Source organism: Choloepus didactylus, chromosome 1 (genome assembly GCF_015220235.1).
Source record: "Choloepus didactylus isolate mChoDid1 chromosome 1, mChoDid1.pri, whole genome shotgun sequence".
Classification (NCBI taxonomy): Eukaryota; Metazoa; Chordata; class Mammalia; order Pilosa; family Megalonychidae; genus Choloepus; species Choloepus didactylus.
The window spans coordinates 143,737,729-143,759,516 of record NC_051307.1 but is presented as its reverse complement, the minus strand read 5'-3'; the positions used below and the strand labels follow the sequence as shown (position 1 = coordinate 143,759,516).

General features: G+C 37.8%; 1 protein-coding gene across 2 annotated transcripts in view; it reads right to left on the bottom strand.

The window, feature by feature from the left end:
* Positions 1–1,183: 1,183 nt before the first annotated feature.
* Positions 1,184–21,788, bottom strand: part of IGSF10 (immunoglobulin superfamily member 10) — a 31,972-nt gene continuing 11,367 nt past the window's right edge. The window contains exons 1-4 of one of the 2 annotated variants that reach the window (XM_037842484.1): positions 16,514–16,696; positions 15,960–16,033; positions 15,133–15,858; positions 1,184–3,250 (exon numbers count right to left, since the gene is read on the bottom strand). In XM_037842484.1, the coding sequence (XP_037698412.1) occupies positions 1,342–3,250; positions 15,133–15,858; positions 15,960–16,033; positions 16,514–16,582 (2,778 nt within the window). In that variant the 5' untranslated portion in view covers positions 16,583–16,696 and the 3' untranslated portion in view covers positions 1,184–1,341. Of the gene's footprint in view, positions 3,251–15,132; positions 16,034–16,513; positions 20,861–21,788 lie in introns of those variants that run through there. The other variant, XM_037842474.1, reaches the window with a different exon arrangement.

The following is a 21,788-nucleotide window of genomic DNA, read 5'->3' as shown; positions in this document are numbered from 1 at the left end:
AGAGTTGCATTTGTCATTTTTATTCCTCTAGGCCAGAGAGATTCACTGTTAGAATATGTAATGTATCCTTTGACAACTCTGGCAGTCAGGGGGTGCTAATGTTAGAGATTAGTAGCAATCAGGTCTAACTGGTATGAGGAAAACACAGGGAAGGGAGCTCCCCCTTATGTCTCAAATGACAGGCAGAGGCTAACATAACTCTTAGTTTTGTGTACTGAGGAACTGAGCCAGACCTGTGGCATTTGGTTCTTTTCTCCCACTTATAAGTCTCCTTAAATAATAGGCACATATTTGAATAAATACTGGAGAAATTACACTGGAAAATCCCAGCATCTAGAATTAAAAAGATGAATCATATAATTATTTCCCCCAAAATTAATTCAGGTTGAATTAAGCATGTAGTATAAATTCAATGAATTACAAAAAGCAACATTTTGTGTAGGGTTGATCAGATTTTAATTACAGTGAAACTTCCTAATATGTAATAGATCTAGACCCTGCCAAACATTTTTTCTTCATGTAAAGAATTATCATCTAATGAATTAAAATGCCCATAAAGCAATGGTTGCTCCACAGAAAATTTTCCTTATAAACAGCCCCAAAGGGTGCCTAAACTAAATTTTAAAGTTATAAAGAAGTTTCACTGTATTTTAAAAGCCTTTTTAATGGGTGTATTTGGACAAAGGTGTAATCAACCCCCTTTTCACAATTTATGACATGTTGCTGTTAAGTTGCTTTTTTACATATGAAAGTTAGATGATTGCATTTATTTTTAAATGCAGTTATTAAAACACTTTTGTATTCCCCATCAGTGAAAATTCAGTGTGAACAAATGCTGAATCATAATTAAGACAATTCAGTGCTTATTTGCGGTAGGTTTTAACAAAGTATGTATAAATCAACTATAAAATATTTATACATCAAGACCGTAAATCTCATTTTTTCCATTGTCTCTGTTCTGAGTGCCATGCTTGTAACATTGATAGAAGATGGACACTAGGCAACTGGTAGTAAAAGAAGAAGTCCCTTCTTTACTAAAGAATTCAGGTACATTACACTTATTTATGGTGGATAGTTTTCTTCTACTGTTCATTGTTATTTGTTGGCAAAATAAAAGTGCCTTAAGTTAAAAGTTTGTTTTGTGACCCATAAAAAGAAATCAATCATCAGTATCAGTTCATAATGAATTTATTTACAACTCCTTTTTTGCATGTCCATTGTAAATTTAATATTGTAAATGTACTCAAATTCATTTACATGCCTATGGCTGCCTTTGATTAAACTTCTTCCAAAAAGTAAACTCTGTCCAGATGTTGACTTGCTTCAGTTTTTTATTTCATGTTAGATTACTTGAATATAAGTTGCTACATAATCACTACCCAGTGAGTTCTTTGCTGTGCATTTGTATGTCCCAGAATCTGAGATTTGAGGATTCTGAATGACTAGGGTACCTTGTGGGTGCAAAAGCTCACTTTCACGTGTCCTCCCTTTACTTCCCGTTGAGAGCAGGGAGTGGTCAGGCATCTCCCAGGTGATTTCTGGCTTGGGCACTCCCAGAGCCACACAGTGGAGCTGAATTGCTGCTCCCGTCCTTGTGCGGATGCTCCTGGGCAAGCGATTTGTAATTCGGGGAGCATAGGCAACAATCAAAACTGGGACCGTAATCTGTGCATGACCAACACTATTTTGAGCCTTACAAATATAGTTTCCTCTATCATAAGCAGTTGCTTCTTTAATGACTAAGGTGCCATTTTCATGCACTATGTATTTTCCATTAATTTGAGGCCCATCTATTATATAACCACTTGGTACAGTCCATTTGATATTTGGTTTAGGGTTTCCATCAGACACACAATGCAGCGATAGAGATTCTCCACTGATAATCTTTACTACCCCTAGGGCATAGGTTAGAATAACTGGCTTCTGGCCAATTTCCAATATGATTAATTTCTCAATATAGCCAACTTTATTTCTTGCTGCACAGCGATATTTTCCTGCATCACCACGTGTTGTTTTATAAATGATAAAAGAACCATTGGTTGCTACCAGATACTGGGAATTTTGTGGTCCATTGGAAAAAAGTGTGCCATTTGGTAAAATCCAAATTATTTCAGGTGGCGGGTTTCCATCAACAGGGCAATTCAATGCTGTGGGCTTTCCCAGTTGGGCAACTATTTTTTCATTAAATGGATTTCTGAATGTCGGTCTTCGCAGCATTTCCAGTACTTCTAACTGCACTACCAAAACACTCTCTCCTCCTTCATTCCGAGCCACACAGATAAAACTTGCTGTATCTGAAAACCTCACATTCCTAATTTCCAAGGTTCCATTTTTATAGACTGAGATTCTGCTTCCATAGTATGGAGCTGTGAGAAAAATATTGTCGGGCATGAGCCACATGATTTGAGGAGTTGGTATCCCCTCAGCTCTGCAGTCAAAGTGTTTCTTGGAGTGCCTCACAGCTGTGGCTTTAAAGACAGTTTTGTTTGTATACAGACCATTGATTAATGGAGGTTTGGAGACAACATCTATTTTGTACATTTTGGTGTCATCCCCACTGGGATTTTGAGCTACACACACATACTCTCCAGAGTCTAACAGTTTCACTTCATTGATGGACAAAGACCCATTGGCATGAAATACATATCTATCATTGGAAAAGGAAATCATGTCTTTGGAAGGCAGCAACCAAAATATTTTTGGTTTGGGTTCCCCAATGACTTCACAGTCAAGGATGGCTGTCTCTCCAGCCTTGAGTCTCCTGTAGGTCTTAAAACCCTGCCTTATCCGTGGGGCAGCTGTTATGACTGTTAGGTGGAACTTCATTTCATCCTTCCCTAGGGTATTCTGGGCATAGCAAGTATAATCTCCTTCCTCTGTTATTCCAACTTTGTTGAAGTATAAGGTTCCATTGTCAAAAAGGGTATACCTCTGAGTCCTGTGGCCACTGTCATCTGCTTGCATTGCACTGTTTATTATCGTTCCATCAGGCAAACTCCAAGATATCTCAGGCACTGGGGAGCCAGAAGCTTTGCAATCAACTTGAAAATCTTTCCCATGGAGCACTTGCTTTTTAAAATGCTGCTTGTGGTTAATTTTGGCGGGTTTCAGTCTTAGGCTGACGTGCATCAGTATCAGATCGTCCCCCATTTTGTTTCTTGCCACACACAAGTAGTCACCACCATCTTTTTCTGTTACTGAGCCGATAAACAAGGATCCATTTGGGTAGACATGGATTTGACTGCCCATTCTAAGGAGAAAAGAGACTTATTTGAGTGTGCAGCTGTTAGCAGGAAGAAAAGTTGTCATATTTATGAAATTAGACATATGGGGATTTCTTAAATGGTTGCAAGGAAAATTAATAGTACTAGCTTATTACTGTCTTCTAAGCCATTTGCTGAAAGATGAGATTATCTAACTGCACAGGTATAATTCAGTGCAATCAGGTAGTGGTTATTTGATGAAATTCAAATTAGCCTCCTTTATATGGTTTTTTTTTTTTTTAAATCATTTTAATGCTGAAGGAAATGTTAGAAATATTAAATTCCTAGATACCATGACTTCCTTGACCATTCCACAAATCACATAAACTAACAGGTTCACAACAATTAGAATTTTGTGATATGGGTAAAGAAAAAAGGACTTTCATAGAGCATTGAAATTTACCAACTAACTTGGTCAGGAAAAAAAAAAAAAAGCCAGATTACATATTTTTAAAGATATTAGCAACAGGTTGGAAGACTGTGGGAAGATGGCAGAGCAGGAAGCTCAGTCCCCAAACCAGAACAAGTATTAAACAGGCAGCAACTTTCTGAATCAACTATTTCAAAATCCCAGACTCCAGCAGAACACTGTCCAGCATCCACGGAAAAGCAGAAGGAAGAAGCTATTAAATTACAGTAAATACCAATAAATTGTTCTCTTCATCAGCAGTTACTGATGCCCATCCGCAACTCATGGCAGGTAGCAGTGGGGTCCAGCCCCTGGCATTGCTTGCTGGTGCAATAAATATCCATTTCCCCAAGCTCCGGGGTGGGCACAGACTGATCACTGATCGCGGCTTTTGACTAGCAAGTTCAGATCACTAGGTGCTTAACTCCGAGGTTGGCCATTGTTCCAGTCCACCCCAGATGAAGGTGGCAGAGAAGAATTAAAGACGCTACACTTTTTCAGAGCTGCATGGGATAGCTGAAGGACTGCGTTTTCTGGGCAGGTCAAGAAAGCACAGCTTTGGAGAGCTGTGGAAGAAGCTGTGGTACCCTTCCTGGCCCCTCCCTCATCCCCTCTCCAGGGCAGTTTGGAGCCAGTCTGCCTTCCCATTGTGGGTCCCTGGCCTTGTTCCAACTGGAAAGCAATGACTTGAGAATCTCCTCTCTGGTGTGCCCACCCCCCCTCCCAGAATTTGCCCTCTAGGCAAAAGCAGCTTGAGACAAGGAAAGCAGTGTAAGAAACAACTAAGGTGGACAGCCAGGGGCAAAGGCTTACCTGTTTTACCAGTCTTCTGAAAAGCAGAGGGGCATTCAAAGTCCTATAAACAGGGAAACTCCTAAGCAACTAGGAAGCACAAACCCAGAACAAGACAGAGGCCAAGAGAGACAGGGAGGACCCTGCACTTTGCAGTTGCCTTAGACAGATCTTCCTGATAGGATGGCTGACACTCAAGAAAATCTATCATATCACCAGCTGGTTACAAATTCAAGAAACACATTTGGGGGAAGAAATCGCAGAGTTAATATTTTAAAATATTAAAATGTACAATGTGCAACAAAAGATTACAAGACAAACCTAGAAACAGGAAATGGTAGCCCATCTAGAAGAAGAGGACAAAAATCCATAAAACACCAACAAGAAGATGCGAATGTAGACATAATAAGCAAAGATTTTTTGGAATGAACTTCAATGTGCTCAAGGAGATAAAGAAAAATACAGAGAAAGAACTAAAGGATATCAGGAAAACAATGAATGAACAATATGAGACTCAATAAAGAGAAATTTTATAAAGAAACCAAAGAGAACTGCTGGAGTTGAAGACCACAATAACAGAAATGAAAAATTCCCAGGATGGTTTCAACATCAAATGGAGGTGGCAGAAGTAAGAATCAGTGAAATCGAAGATAAGACAATTGAAATAAGTCAGGTTGAGGAACAGAAAGAATAAAGAATTATAAAAAGTGAAAATAGCCTAAGAGAACTCTGGGACACAATCAAGCACTATAGAATACCAGAAAGAAAAGAGAGAAAGGGCAGAAGAAATATTCAAAGAAGTAATGACAGAAAACGTCCCAAACTTAGCAAAAGAAATGAATATGCACATTCAAGAAGCCCAGAGAACACCAAACAGGATAAACTTGAGGAAAAAATACCCCATCATATATCGATCAAATTACCGAATGCAAAGGGCAAGGAAAGCGTTCTGAAAGCTGTAAGAGAAAAGCAACATATTATGTACAAAGGAATCCCAATTAGATTGAGTGCCGAATTCTTAGCAGAAACCAAAGAGGCAAGAAGGCAGTGGGTTGAAATACTTAAAAGGCTGGACAAGAAAGACAATGACCAACAATTTTATATCTGGTAAGACTGTCTTTCAAAATGAGGGAGAGAGTAACATTCTCGGGTAAAGGAAAGTCGAGGGAATTCATCACTAGATTTTCCCTACAAACAATACTAAAAGGAGTTCTTCAAACTGAAAGGAAAGAACACTAGACAGTGGTTCAAAGTGGCATAAAGAAATAAAGACCTTGGTAAAGGTAACCATTTGGGTCATTATAAATGCCACTAATATTATATTGTATTTTTTGGTATGTAACTCCACTTCTCAGGTTCTAAGGTGCAAATACATAAGAAGTAATGATAAATCTATGGTTTTGGACAAAGATAATTGGTAACAAGCACAAAAAACAGTGGGGAGGACAGAGGGGTATAGAAAAAGTGTACATGTCTGCTAATGAAGTCAAGTTGGTATAAAACCAAATATGATTGTTATATAATTTGGATTTTGAATTTTAACCCCTTGGTAACCACAAGGAAAATATATGAAAATTATATCCAAATAGAAATGAGAAGGCAGTCAGCACTTCAAATAAGTATAAAAGTAGAGAGTAAAGGAAGAATTGAGAGACAATAAAAGGTATTAGATTTACAAAGACTAGCAAAATGGCAGAAGAAAATCCTGCATTATTAGTAGTAACTTTAAGTGTAAATGGATTAAACTCTCCAATCAAAAGCAAAGATTGGGAGAATGGATAAAAAGAATAATAAAAAGGCTGTCTTTAAGAGACTCACCTTAAATTCAAAGACATATGTAGGCTGAAAATGAAAGGATGAGAAAAATGAAAGGCAAGAGACCAAGAGAGCTGGTATAACTATATTAATATCAGATAAATTGGACTTTAAGTCAATAGCAGTTATGAGGCACAAAGACAGTCATAGTGATAAAGGGTCAATTCAAGAAGATGTAACAATTATAAACATATATATATATATATATATGCACCTTACAGCAGTGCTTCAAAATATATGAAGCAAATATTGACAGATTTGAAGGGAGAAATCAATGGTTCTACATCAATAGTAGGAGACTTTAATACCCACTTTCAGTAATGGATAGAGCATCAAGACAGAAGATCAAGAAAGAAATACAAGACTTGAATGATACTATAAGCCAACTAGACCTAATAGAAATACACAGAACACTCCAAACAACACAGAATGCATATTCTCATGTGCACATGGATAATTCTCCAGGATAGATCATTCCTTAGATCACAAAACAAGTCTCAATAAATTAAAAAATACTGAAATCATACAATATAATTACTCTGTCCACAGTGGAATGAAGCTACAAATCAATAACAGAGGGAGAAATGGAAAATTCACAAATATGAGGAAATTCAACAATGTACTCTCAACCAATGAGATAAAGAGGAAATCACAAGGGAAATTAGAAGATATTTTGAGTCCAATGAAAATGAAAACACAATATACCAAAACTTATGGGATACAGGGCTGAGAGAAAAATGTATAGCTCGAAATGCTTACATTAAAAAAGAAGAAAGATTTCAAATCAGAGACCTAACATCAAAACTGGAAGAAACAGAAAAAGAGGAGCAAACTAAACCCAAAGCAAGCAGAAGGAAGGAAATACCAGATTAGAGGTAAATGAAATAGAGAATAGAAAAACAATAGAATCAACAAAACCAAAAGTTTTTTCTTTGAAAAGATCAATAAAATTGACAAACCTTTGGCAAGAATGATGTAGAAAAAAGAGAAAGGACACATACCTAAAATCAGAAATGAAAAGGGGGGCATTACCACCGACCCCACTGAAATAAAAGGGACAACAAGAGGATACCATGAACAACTGTATGCCAATAAAGTAGATAAACTAGATGAAATGGATGAATTCCTAAAAACACACAAACTGTCTACACTGGCTCAAGAAGAAATAGATCTCAACAAACCAGTAACTAGTAAAGGGATTGACTCAGTAATCAAAACCCTCTCAATAAAGAAAAACCCAGGACAAGATGGTTTCACAGACTAATTTTGCAAAAATTCCAAGAAGAATTAATACCAATTCTAGAGAAACTCTTCCAGAAAATTGAAGAGGAGGGAACACTCCCTAATTCATTCCATGAGGCCCACATCACCCTCATATCAAGGCCAGATAAAGATATAACAAGAATACTATAGACCAATATCTTAGGAATAGAGATACAAAAATCCTCAAAAACATACTAGCAAACTGAATCCAATAGCAAATTTAAAGGATTATACATCATACTGATTAGAAATTAAACAAACCGGAAACTACAACTATTAGAGAGGATGTGGAGAAATCAGAACACTTATTCACTGCTGGTGGGAAAGTAAAACGGTACAGCCGCTGTGGAAGATGGTTTGGCGGTTCTTCAGGAAGCTAAGTGTAGAGTTACTCTATGATCTGGCAATCTGGCTACTCAGTATATACCCAGAAGAACTGAAAGCAGGGACACAAACAGATATTTGCATACCAATTTTCATAGTGGTATTATTCACAATTGCCAAAAGATGGAAACAATCCAAGTGTCTGGCAACCAATGAATGGATAAACAAAATGTGGTATATACATACGATGGAATATTATTCATCAGTAAAAAAGAAGGAAGTCCTGAAGCATGTGACAACAAGGATGAACCTTGAGGACATTATGTTGACTGAAATAAGTCAGACACAAAAGGACAAATATTGTATGATCTTACTGATATGAACTAACTATAATATGTAAACGCATAGGCATAAAATCTAGAAGACATGTTACCAGAAAATAGAATGAGGCTAGAGTATGGGGAACAGTTACTTAAGATGTACAGAATTTTTAACTAGATTGAATTTAAATGAGTGGAAATGGATAGAACTGATAGTGGCACACTATTGTGAGTATAATTAACAGTGCTGAGTTGTGTATGAATATGGTTGATACGGCAAGTTTAGAGTCATAGGTCACTAGAAGGAAAGCCAGACGTTAAAACTTGGGACTTTATAACTCAGTATATTTCGTGGTGAATGATGAATGTGATTAACAGAACAAAGATAAAAAATTTCTTCCTTGAACTAGAAAAAATGTAGGAAACTATTACAAGGAGTTAATAATAGAGAGGCATGGGGAAAACACACCTATTGCAAATTATGGACTATAAATAACAGTAGTAGCTTAATATCCTTTCATCAGCAATAACAAATGTACCATCAATGAGGGAGAGGAAAAAGGGTATGAGATATTTTGGGTTTTCTTTTTTTGTGTGTGGTAATGAAAATGTTCTAAAATTGATTGTAGTGTTAAATGCACAAATGTGATGAGACTGTGAGCCACTGATTGTATACTTTGGATGGATTATATGGTGTATGACTATAGCTCAATAAAATTGCATTAAAAAAGTAAAAAAAGGATTATACACCATAATTAAGTAGATTTATCCCAGGTCTGCAAGAGTGGTTTGACGTAAGAAAATTAATGTAATAGAGCACATTAACAGAATGAAGGAAAAAAACAATACACATGATTATCTCAATGGATGCAGAAGAGGCATTTGATAAAATCCAGCACTACTTCTTGATAAAAACACTTTAAAAACTAGGAATGGAAGGAAACTCCCTCAGCACAATAAAGGGCATATATGAAAAACACACAGCTAACATCATACTCAATGGTGAAAGACTGAAAGCTTTCCCTTTAAGATCAGGAACACGACAAGTATACCCACTGTCACCTCTATTATTCAACATTCCAAAGCAGTCAGACAAGAAAAAGAAATAGGCATCCAAATTGGAAAGGAGGAAGTATGGTTTTCCCTCTTTGCAGATGGCATGATCCTATATATAGAAAACCCTGAAAAGTCCACAGCAAAACTTAGAGCTACTAAATGAATTCAGCAAAGTGGCAGGGTACAAGATCAACACCCCAAAATCAATAATGTTTCCGTGCACTACCAATGAACAATCAGAAGTAGCAGTAAAGGAAAAAATTCCATTTACGATAGCAACTAAAAGTACCAAATAGCTAAGAATAATTGTAACCAAGGATGTAAAGGACTTTTAAACACAGAAATTTAAAAAACATTGCTAAAAGAAATCAAAGAAGACCTAAATAAATGGAAGGATATTCTGTGTTCATAGACTGTAAGACTAAATATTGTGAAGATATCAATTCTACCTGAGCAATTTACACTTTCAATGCAATCCCAATCACAATTCCAACAACCTTCTTTGCAGAAATTGAAAAGCCAATAATCAAATTTATATGGAAGGGTAAGGGGCCCCAGATAGTGAAAGCCATCTTGAAAAAGAAGAATGAAGTTGGAGGATTCACACTAACTGATCTTAAAACTTATTACAAAGCCACAGTAATCAAAACAGCATGGTATTGGCACAAAGACAGACATGTAAACCAATGGAATAGAATTAAGAGCTCAGAAATCAACCCTCACATTTCTGGCCAACTGATTTTTGACAAGGAGAAAAAGACCATTCAACTGAAAAGAACAGCTCTTCAACAAATGGTGCTGGGAAAACTGGACCTCCATTTGTGAAAAAATGAAGGTGGGCCCCTACCTCACACCATATACAAAAACCAACTCATAATGGATCAAAGACCTAAATGCAAGAGCCAGAACTATGAAACTTCTAGAAGAAAATGTAGGGAAGCATCTTCAGGACCCTGTTTTAGGCAATGGTTTCTTTGACTTCACACCCAAAGCAACAAAAGAAAAATTAGATAAATGGACCTCATCAAAATTCAAAACTTTTGGTGCCTCAAAGGACTCTATCATGAAAATAAAAAGACAAATTATAGAATGGGAGAAGATATTTGGAAACCATGTATCTGATAAAGTTTAATATCCAGAATATATAAAGAAATCCTTCAACTCAACAACAAAAAAAGAAAATTCAATTGAAAACTGGGCAAAAGACTTGAATAGACAAAGAAGATATACAAATGGCCAAAAAGCATGCAAAAAGATGCTCAGCATCATTAGCCATCAAGGAAATGCAAATGAAAATCACAATGCAATACCATTTCACACCCATTAGAATGGCTAATTAAAAAAATGGAAAATTAAAAGTGTTGGAGAGAATGTGGAGAAACGAACACTCACTTGATGATGGGAATGTAAAACATGCAGCTGCCATGGAAGGTAGTTTGGCAGTTCTTCAGAAAGTTACATATAGAATTACCATATGATCCAGCAATCCCACTACTAGGTATATACACAAAGAAATGAAAGCAGGACTCAAACAGATATTTGTGAACTGATGTTCAACAGCAGCATTATTCACAATTGCCCCCACAGAAAAAGAAGCAACCCAAGTGTCCATCAACAAAAGAATGAATGGATAAACAAAATGTGGTATATTCACACTATGGAATGTTATTCAGCCAAAAAAGGAGATAAGTTCTCATACATATGACAACATGGATGAACCTTGAGGAGATCATGTTGAGTGAAATAAGCCAGACACAAAAGGACAAATATTGTATTGTCTAAGATGAAATAATTAGAATAAGCAAACCCACAGAGTCAGAATCTAGAATATAGGTTACCAGGGGATGCAGTGGAGATAGGGAATAGGGAGTTAAGACTTAAAATATACAGTAATAGGTTCCTATCTGGATTGATGGAAATGTTTTGGTAATAGATGGTGGTGTTAATAGCACAACATTGTAAACATAATTAACAGCACTGACGTATATCTCTGAATGCATTTAAAAGGCTAAATGTTAAGTTTTATATATGGTACTAGAATAAAAATTGAAAGGAAAAAAAACCACCCATGGAAGTGACCAACACAAATAGTGAACCTTAAGTTAAACCATGGACTCTAGTTAATAGTACAATTTTTAAAATATGCTTTCATCAATTGTAATATTCCACACCAATGCAAGGTGTTAATAATAGGGTGGTATATGGGAATCCTGTATTTTATGCATGATTCTTCTCTAAACCCACAACTTTTCTAATGAAAAAAAAAGTTTAAAAAAGATAGCAACAAAATTATTGAATTAATCAGCTAGAAAATAAAACTTTACTTTGTTATAAAGAGAGAGAATACTAGTAGAGGACACATTGGAAGCTTGATGCAGCATCTGCCCTTTACCTGCAGCTGTGACTTCACCCTGTATGGTCTCCGCGTTATGTCGAACAGTGCTACACAGCTTTCCATTACCATATTTAACCACCAGGTGGCAGAACTTTATTGGTGAAACAGAATTACGTTTTCAGATTTACCAGTAGAAATGCAAGAGTAAGTGCTAAAAATAAGATCAAAGACAGAGATAAAAATCCGTGTATGTACTTCTAATTTTTGGCAACATGGGCTTAGCAGGGAGGGAAAAGTAGGGAGAAAAGCGAGGGTGACCTTTCACAGTGTAACTGCTAACTAACTGAGTCAACTGGCATCAGGTCAATTTTTATTATCCAGCAAACATACCATAAGAATTATGGGGAATACTGCAGCAAAGCATTACAAAAAGGACTGGTTTGATTTATATACCTGCAGACTGCAGGTATATAAACTAAGGTAATAAAGGGGATGGAAACTGCCAAGTGCTTTGCATTAAGTTTTTAATTTTTAAGTAGTTACCATTATACAGTGAAAAACTGATATTTAGAGGGGTAAGTGACTTGCCTCAGATCACAAATCTGGTTTTCATGCTTGATCTTTTTCGTGCGCTACACTGCCACCTGCTACTATTTTGTCCTAATGCTCTCTAAAATCACTAATTTTCAAATTTGGGTACACATTGAAATCACCTGTGCAGCTTAAACTACTAGTTATGCCAGGGCCCCACCTCCAGAATTTGAATTAATTGGCATAGTGGCCTAGGCATCAGGATTTTAAAAAATTTTCCCAGATGATTCTCATTTGCAGAAAATTCTGAGAACCACTACAGCTTGGTTCTCAAGGCTGATCCCTTATTACCTGCATCAGAATCACAAAGGAAATTATTGAAGATAAATATTTCCTGGCTCAACTGTCCAGAGATTCTGATTCAGTAGGGCTGGCCTGGGATCTGGGAAGTCTCTTTTAAAAAACCAATCTCCTCATCTGACTCTTCTGCACAGTTAAGTTTGAAAACCAGCCTCCAAGTTTAATATGCACCCAGATCACCTGGAGGCCTTCTGAAAACACACTGCTTATTAAAAACACAACCAGAAACAATAGTTTCTCAGGCAATGCTCATGTTACTGGTAGAGGGGCTACCCTTTGAGAACCACTGCTTTAGAGAGGCCCCAAATCGGAGGTTGTAATATATAAAAAGAAACAGTGCTATAGCTGTTTCTTTTATAAACTGGTTTATAAAACAGATTTGTTTTCAAGAGAAAGGATTTACTTTTGAAAGCAGACTTTTCCCTGAGTAAAAGAAGGAATTCTTTATAAAGATGAATGTGTGAGCAACATCATACAGTGCTGCTCCGACTTTAATGTGCCTACAGTTCACCTGGGGATCTTTTTAATGTGCAGGTTCTGATTCCTCAGGTCTGGGGTGAGAGCTGAGGTTCTTAACAAGCTTCCAGCTCATGAGCAGCGAGGTTCCAAAGGGAAGAACACACAATTCTGCACTGGAATACAGATCGCATAAGTTATGCTGAAAGTAAGAGACAGATGAGTAGTGCTCTCAGGGACCATTAAGAAAATCAAGAAAAGGCCAGATGACAAGCAGACTTCAAGGAAAGTGAAAATTTTGTGTTATTTTGAGCACTGAGGGGGGTAGACTCGGATCAGCATGGTTGCGATGAAGGTTTTCTCATTTTTAGAATCTAAAATTCAAATTTCTAAGGCTAAGAAGTGAAAACAGTGAGGGTTTGTTTTTGTTTTTGTTTTCAATAGAAGTGCCTTTTTTTCCTGCTGAAATATCAAAAGCAGATAAAAAAAAAAACATTCTTGCCTTCTTGAGTAGGTTAGTAGCAAAATAACGGAAGTGTTCAGTTAGCAACAAGTTCCATATCACTATAAAGGGAGAGAATACATAAGCCTCCAGTGGGCCCACCATAGCATCTGTGATCTTACACACTCTGCTGCCTCGTCCACAATACTAACAATCATTCTACATTGCATAAGTATTTTCCCCAAACACAATATAAACAGGCTGCTAACTTCTTCACTATTTAATCCTACAGGATTTTGTTAGAATACCTGGTCAAGATTTATTCTGACATAAAAATAACATATTTTAGATCCAGACTGACTTTGGATTAACTTTTTAAGACATTCCCTTAAAATAAACATAAAGCACAGTAAACATTTTGGACCATGTCTTCACAACCTAAGTTCTGAACTTCATCCGTTGCTCCCAAGTGTGATACCTTCGGTACTTCCTACCTGGTTTCTGCATGAGTGGTGGAATTTATATTCAAAATTACACAAGATAATGAGGAGCCTCTGGGTAAATGAGAATCATCCCTATGAACTTTGGGACTTATTTTCAATATATTAATTTCAGAAAATATAACTAGCATTCAACATTAATGACATGCTTTTGAAGGCAAAATACAAAAAAAAAAAAACGAGGCATGCTGATATTGTGAAATTAAAAACAATGACAAATAAAGCAGTGCAAACTCTGAAAGCCATAAATGGGCATATGTATAGTGGATAACAAACAAACGTGATTTCTAAAGTTCACACTTCATAACTGCATTTTTCCCTTTTAAATCTAAAAAATTTCAGTTCAGTCAATAATTTTGATAACTTATTTGCAAAATTTGAAAATTAACATTTACTTTTGAATTACATATTGCAACTTGAATTAACTACATTTAATAACTCATTTCTGACACTAGAAAATATTCAACTTCTAGCATGACTATAAATTCATATTTATTATGTATAATTTTTCTTGCGTGGATATTTTCCTTTAATGAATAAACAAATAAAATGGAAACACTCATTCCCATGTTACCTGGCATTTCATGGAAAATCATTTCATAAAGTCATGCAAATACCAAAAATTAATAGCATTAGCTATAATTATTGCTTTTAAAAGTTAGGATTGAATCTATGCAGAAAACCAGGCATAGAATGAATATTAATAACCCCATAACAGGACATATGACAGAAACAGACACACACAGGGTGGTGGTGATACTGATGAATATATTTGGCCTGTGAAAGCCTTAATACTGTGACGTTCATAAAAGGCTTTGCAACTTTAGGGGAACAAGAAATTATGTATTGATTATACTAAAGTTAAAATGTTTACCAGGAGAATTTGGAGAATGAAATAATAGAGTGTCTCTCTCCAGAGCCCTGACTGAATTACAAAAATGCCCTACTCTTTGTTTTTTTTTTTGGATAGTGACAGTATGAGTACATTTACACAGTCACCATATTAAAACTGTCACAAGTTTTAATTTTAAAAAATGAGATTTTTTTATCCTGCTCTTAATGACACAACTCAACAAGAAGTCAGCCCTTACAGCTTAGCACATAAAAAGCTTGGTTGCCATATTCCAGATGATTTCAAAAGGATAGGGTCTCTCTGGAGACAGTTACCTTGATGTGCAGGCAGAGGCTACATCACTTTTTCCATCTCAGAATGTGTACAGCTAAATAGATAAAGCATGTAATTTGAACACAAAGGTATGGGTTTACCTGTGCCACTGGTCGACGACAGCCTTGGACGGTAACCTCCAGATTATTTTGGGTTTGGGTTCCCCAGTGGCTGAGCAGTTCAGTAGTAACTTGTCCCCAAAATTCACCTCAGTCCATTTTTGGGATGCAACTTCTATCCTGGGAATGGTCTCCTGTTCTTCCACCGTAAGCATTACCACCCTTCTCTCTGAGCCAGTGGAGCTGGTAGCAATGCATTCGTAAGTGCCCCTGTCCGAAGAGGCTACATTTCTTATATACAGAGTCCCATTTGAAAATAAGAACAACTTGGAATTGATAAGCTGTAATGGTTTCACTTCACTGCCATCAGAAAGGACCCAGTGAACACTGGGCTGAGGAGTTCCTTTTGCAGTACAAGGCAGTTTCAAACTTTCACCCCAAGTCCCCACAATGACTTGCCTCTTTTGCTCTAGAATAACAGGTGGGGCTGCGATGACTTGTATTTTAACCAGCAGTGAATCCTGGCCAGCGGGGTTGCTGGCCACGCATTTGTAAAAGCCACGGTCATAAATGGTGAGATTGTGGATGACCAACGTTCCATCAGATTTCACTATGGCCTGCCTATTTCCCTCAGATGATTCTGAAACCACTGTTTGGTTTGCAAGAATCCAGGAAACTGTAGGATGGGGCCTACCTTCAGCTCTGCATTTCAGTTCCACAGTGCTTCCAGAATGAACTGTGATGTCTTTGGTACGTCTTTCCAGGATCCTGGGGGGATAAGAAACCACGGACAAAGTGACGTGAAGGCGGTCTGTGCCAAATGAATTGGATGCTGAGCACAGGTACTGTCCACGGTCCTGAATACCCACCATCTGGATGGACAGGGTACCGTTGGGGAGCACATGGAACCTGCTATTCTGGTTCCTTTTAGACAAATCAAGTCCTGATAACAAGAGAGAAATTTATAGTTAAATGTCAAAGTTTAGACAAAATACATAAATTGAACAAGTGGATAAAGAGGAAAACTATCTTTTTGTTAGGCTACTGAGAACAAATATATTTAAAATAAAATTAGGACACCTCATCCTCAGATTACTAAAAATATTCCTGGAACAATTTTTTTTATTCACATAATTTTAATTTAAAAGCCAGATAGTTCAACACAATCATTTTCTTTCGAATCACATTTCTTTGGCTGTGCTTTTGGAACATTTCAAAAAATATTCTTACTTAATATATTCTTTAAAATCTGGTGAGCAATATATATATATATGCAAATATCAAATGAGAATGATTGTTTCTGTATCTTGAAGAAATTTAAAACTGGTTTTGATTCTTTTTCATGTAACCCTGAAACATAACACAATCTTTTCCTTATTTTTTGGCTACAGAAGATTAAGTGAAAAGAAACTGTTTCAAATACCTGATGAGACCCTGGTCCAGCGGATGGTGGGCAGGGGGTTTCCCACAGCCTCACAGGGAAGAAGGGCATCTGAATTAGCTGGAATGGTGAAACTTGCAGCTTTTCCTCCAACTATTCTGGGCTTTTCAAATATATTCCCAGACAAAGAGTCAAAGGAAGCGAGTTCAGAAGTGGTTATTTTTTGAATTGGTGTCTTATCAAAGCCATTCTTTTTTGTATTCTTCTTTCTCTCCCACTTTAAAGACTGAGTGGTGACCTCTAGTAAGCCTGGAGTGGGCAACACACTCACTGCCATTTTTTTGCCTTTTCCAACAATTTCTGGGTATGATTTGTGCCAAAATTGGTTTTCTGACCAAGGAGAGGGATTCAATTTAGAACTCGGGGGCTTTGTTATCAGTGCTAGCATAGGAGTAGAATGTAACACATCAGAATAGGTGAAGTGGGTGGTTCCAATGGTGGACTTGGCATTTGAATGAGCTGTGGGAGGTGCTGTAAATTCTGTTGCTAATTGGTGTGGATTAGCATTGTGCCTTGACAACTCATGCAACTTGATCATTGTATTTGACATCACCCTGAAAATGGGAGTTGCCACATCGTCAGTAACTGCACTTTGAGTAAATGGAGGGGAGATGGGAGTTGGTATTCTAGTGGCACTGCTGCCCAGGAATGGTGGCTCCGTTGAGTGTCTAATGATTGTTTGCCTCGGGGCAGAACTGTGGTATGGTTTGCTGGACAAAGTTTTTTCAAAAGCAGTTGTGTTCTTCGAAATATGAGTATTTTCTTGGGGTAGTTCTTCAATTGCATCTGACAGATTAAGAGTTCTTGAATGGAGACCAATTGTGCTTGAAATTCCTGTTGTGTCTTCTAGGGGAGACTGAGTGTAAGCAAAGGCACTGTGCTTGAATGCAGTTTTGATGGATGTTAGAACAGGAGGTGTCATAGTGATGGATGCAGTAAAGCCTGAACTCTGACCTGAAGAGAGATTTGGGTGATTCCTGCCCTTCTGGGACTCCTTTTGTATTTGCAGCTTTTGTGCTCCAGGTCTAGCTGTTTGGATTTTATTGATAATGATAGATGCAGAGGCAGTAGGAGGAGCTGTCATTGTGGCTGTTTGCATTGATAGGAAATTCATTGTATTTGCTTCTTTGCTTGTGGCGCTAGCAAGTGTAGAATAAAGGGGCGAGAAGGGCAGCTCCTTCATCACTGGGAAATTTCCAGAACTGTGCCTTTCAATAGTATTGTGTTGAGTTGCTGCCAATGTTACAGATGGAATTTGCATCACACTTGCTGAGAGTGTTGTGAAACCAAAGGGGAAAAGTTTATCAATGGATAAAGCAGAAGATGTTTTAGGAAGCACGGTGGATGTGCTTTTTTGTGAACCAGATTTACGCTGTTTTTTTAACCTCTCTTTAAGGATACGGCTGTTTACAAAGATTTGATGCCAGGGAATTTTCCTTCTTGAAAATCTTGTCATGGCTATAGTACTAGGCATGGATGGCTTGGTGATGGGACCTGAAAGGGGTGATGTCATTATTAAATCTCTTTTAGTTTCAGTGGTGCTCGACACATTAGGGTAGCCAATATTTGTTAAATGTGATTTTTCCACATATACGGATGTTGGGGCATGGGTCATGACTGCACCAGTTGGAGTCACTTGGGTACTTTCAGCAGTGACAGAGTTTATTGTGGGTTTTTTCTCAAAATCTACATTTGGTTTGTTCTCAAATAGTAGTGGTGGATTCTGGAGTAGAGTTGTAGACTCTTCTGACATGATTCTGGAAATGTCAGCTTCAGGGAGGTTGACAGGGGAAGAACTTGGAAAAGACAACGCTGCTATAGCAGTGGTGAGCAACTCTCTGGGAGAACAGGATGGGCACATAACATTGAGCTCTGTGGAAGAAAGTGCAGAATTTCTTTCTGCAGAAGAACCTCTAAATCTTGGTTTCACAAAGCCATTTCTATGCTGTCGAAGAACTGGAGTTCTATATGGGTTGATTATTCGCCCCTTGCCCCAAATTTTCCTTTGCCTCTCGAAGCGTCTGGAGAGTGGGATGCTAGTTGTACTATTTCTAGGAATCTGTAACTGAGAATGAGCAGCAGTGTGTGGACCTGAAGGGAGCTTGAAGGTGCTAAGCTTTTGAGTAGTGTGAGAATAAAGATGATTGTTTCTAGATTCACTGACTGCTGTTACAGATTTCTGGTGACTATTCATAGTATTTACTGACTCTAAGAATTTATCAGCTTTGCTGTTAGTACTACTAAGCATTGTGATATTGATATCTTTGATCGGAGGCTCCACTGTTACTGGGAGAGCACTTTGGAAATGTTCTCTTCTTCTCCCTATCTGGTCAGCATCCTGAAGTTCAGTTGCTCCAGATGGTAGAGAAGAGATAGTGGGTGAATTTTGGTTGGTTGGGCCTTGCATTTTCCTTGATGTGGTTGGATTTATACTCATTGGCAAGGCTGTAATTTTAATAGAAGTTGATAATTTGAAATCTATAGATTTTTCAGATGGTAGTATCTGTGGACTCACAATTGGGGAGACCTCAGTGCCAGAAGTTATATTTGTCACAGGGCTATCAGATATTGTTCTGGAACCAGCAGCTGCTGTCACTCCTGGAACATTCAGAGCTTTAGTTGCCAGGACATTAAACTCCTCATCCGGAAGGAGCATACCTGAAGATTCGTCTTCCTCACCAGGTAGCTTTAGAAGTTGGGTGACCAGTGGAGTTGGCCTTACAGTGATATTTTCTTGTTTCTCTGGTGCAGCATTCTTTTTAGCTTTCTTCAAAAGTGCTGCCCAGTGTTGTGGATCAATTTTCCGGGCTGGGGGAGGGAACTGCCTCCTATGCTCCCTAAAATGTTGATTTGTTGAGTCTCTATAGTGCTGGTATATTAACTCCCTATTGTTGTGCCTCTTACTTGTGCTTGAGACTTGTTTTCCTACCTCAGCCCCCTTCAGGGTAGATGTAGGGAGTTGTACACTTGGTTCCTTAGGATGAACAAAGGGATTGGGTTCAAGTCCAGAACCATCTGTTTCTACATCATGCTCCATTGGCCTTTGTCTTTTTATTTTGACTAAAACTTGGAAAATCAAAATATCAGCCCCTGATGGGTTGGCTGCCACACAACGATAATGACCCTGGTCTTTTGGGGTGACCTGTAACAATCTTAATGTGCCATTGTTAAGAATTTGCTTGTCTCTAGAGGACTGATATAGCACAGAGTTTCCTGGAAGAACCCAGCTAACAGAGGCATCTGGGACACCAACAGAATGGCATGGAAGATCCAGTGTTTCACCAACGAAAACTGTATGATGAGCCCCATTTTCATGAGAGACTTCTACATGGGGCTCTACCACAGTTATCCTATAGGTGAGAATATCTGCATCATGGTAATTTGTGCTTATGCAGTGGTATATGCCTGTGTCAAAACTATCAGCCATCTGGAGTTCCAGTTTTCCACTTTTGTCTATTAGAATCCGTCCATCCCCACTAACATAAGGGGCTCTCACTTTACTCCCATCAGCTAGAAGCCACTCCAGATGAGGGGTGGGATCTCCTTGGCCTGGGCAGTCCAACTCAATGGTCCCACCAACCAAAACAGTGCATTCCAGCTTGGTATTGTTATCCCTCGAAATCATGGTCCAACTGTGTTTCACTGGCTTCATCTCTGCCCCTGGTAAAGTGACTTGAGCATCACTTGAGTACTGGATCTGCAATGTACTCAGTGTGGTGGCAGCTCTGTTTAGCTGCAAGGAAATGTGGTCCTGCATTAACCAAGAGGGATCTGCTCTGAGATCAGCTTCTACATTGGTAAAAATATCTTCAGGTTTCGGAGCCACCTGTTTATATTTGTAACAGAGCTGTGATGTTTCATTGAGCCAGTAGCTCCTTTCTAGGATCAGAGGAGAATCACTGTACAAAGCCAGAACTTGCCACACTGACTGAATGTCTCTGTCATCTATGTTACATACTAGAAATGTAGAAAATGATGTATTTAGCATGATGTAGTCTCTTTTTTCAGTGAATGCCATGGATGATGTCCTTGAGGGCCTCTGGATATTGCAGACCACTTTAGCTTCATTTCCAGACTGGTCTGTCATATTCAAAGTGAGGGAGCCAAAGGGTGCCATGAAATCTTGGGGAGAGACTGAGGCAGAATCGCTGTCTTCAAGAAGAGCCAGGCTCTTTACTTTCAGAGATGGATCAATGGTTGGCTTGGTACACAGGAAATCTGCAGCTGGGACTATGGCTAAAGACTTGCCTTTGGACATCCTGGGATTCATACAAAGGGGACACTGCTGAGGGGTGGAAGCGCTTCTGTCTTTTTTACATTTTATTACATCTAGGGAAAAAAAAATCACAATTGAATTGTTACTGGTTGTAACTTCTATATGAATTAACATTAGAACATTTTGAAATAGCTTTTGCTAGAATTTGAATCAACAGTTTGGAAATTTTAGTGTTTAACAGAAAGTGTTTTATATTTTTTTAGTCTTTAATTGATTTCTAAAAAAATACATACTGTCTACATCCCTGCTAGAACATAATTTCTATTAGAACAAGGATTTTGTCTGTTTTGTTCACTGCCATATTTCCCAAGCCAAGAAAGTGCTTAATATATATTTGGTACTCAGCAAATACTAGTTGAGTGAGTTGTTACCTCATCTAGAGAAGCAAAATGAGATATTTATATACGTCACTTTTCATTAGTAGTTTAGTTCTATTTCCTCATTTTAATGTTAAAGTCACAGAACTTCATTTTCCTTTAAAAGATAACATGTTTGATATAAATCATGGTTTATCTAAATCCTTGAATATTGCCGTTCTTTCCATTACCTTAAAGAAAAATCATTTTTATAGTTGATCATAATCACATGCACATTTAACAAAATATGTATTTTCCAGGCACAGCCAACAGATCATCTTTCATTTTGTTAATCATAACATTGCAAAGTTAAATTAATTGATATTGTCTTGAATGTCTACGTAATTTTGAAAGATAGGATTAATTTCATATGCTCTGTTATAGATAGAATTGTATACCCCCAAAAAGACACATTCAAGTCCGAACCCCCAGTCCTGTGAATGAGGATTTAATTTTAAATAGGATCTTTGAAGAAGTTACTAGTTAAGATAAGGCTATGCTGCATTAGGGTGGGCCTTAATCCAATATGACTGGTATCCTGATAAGCAGAGGAAATTTGGCATAATAAGACAGAGACACAGATGGGGGTAGAAGTATGAAGGAGAGGGAGGGAGGGGGAAGAGGG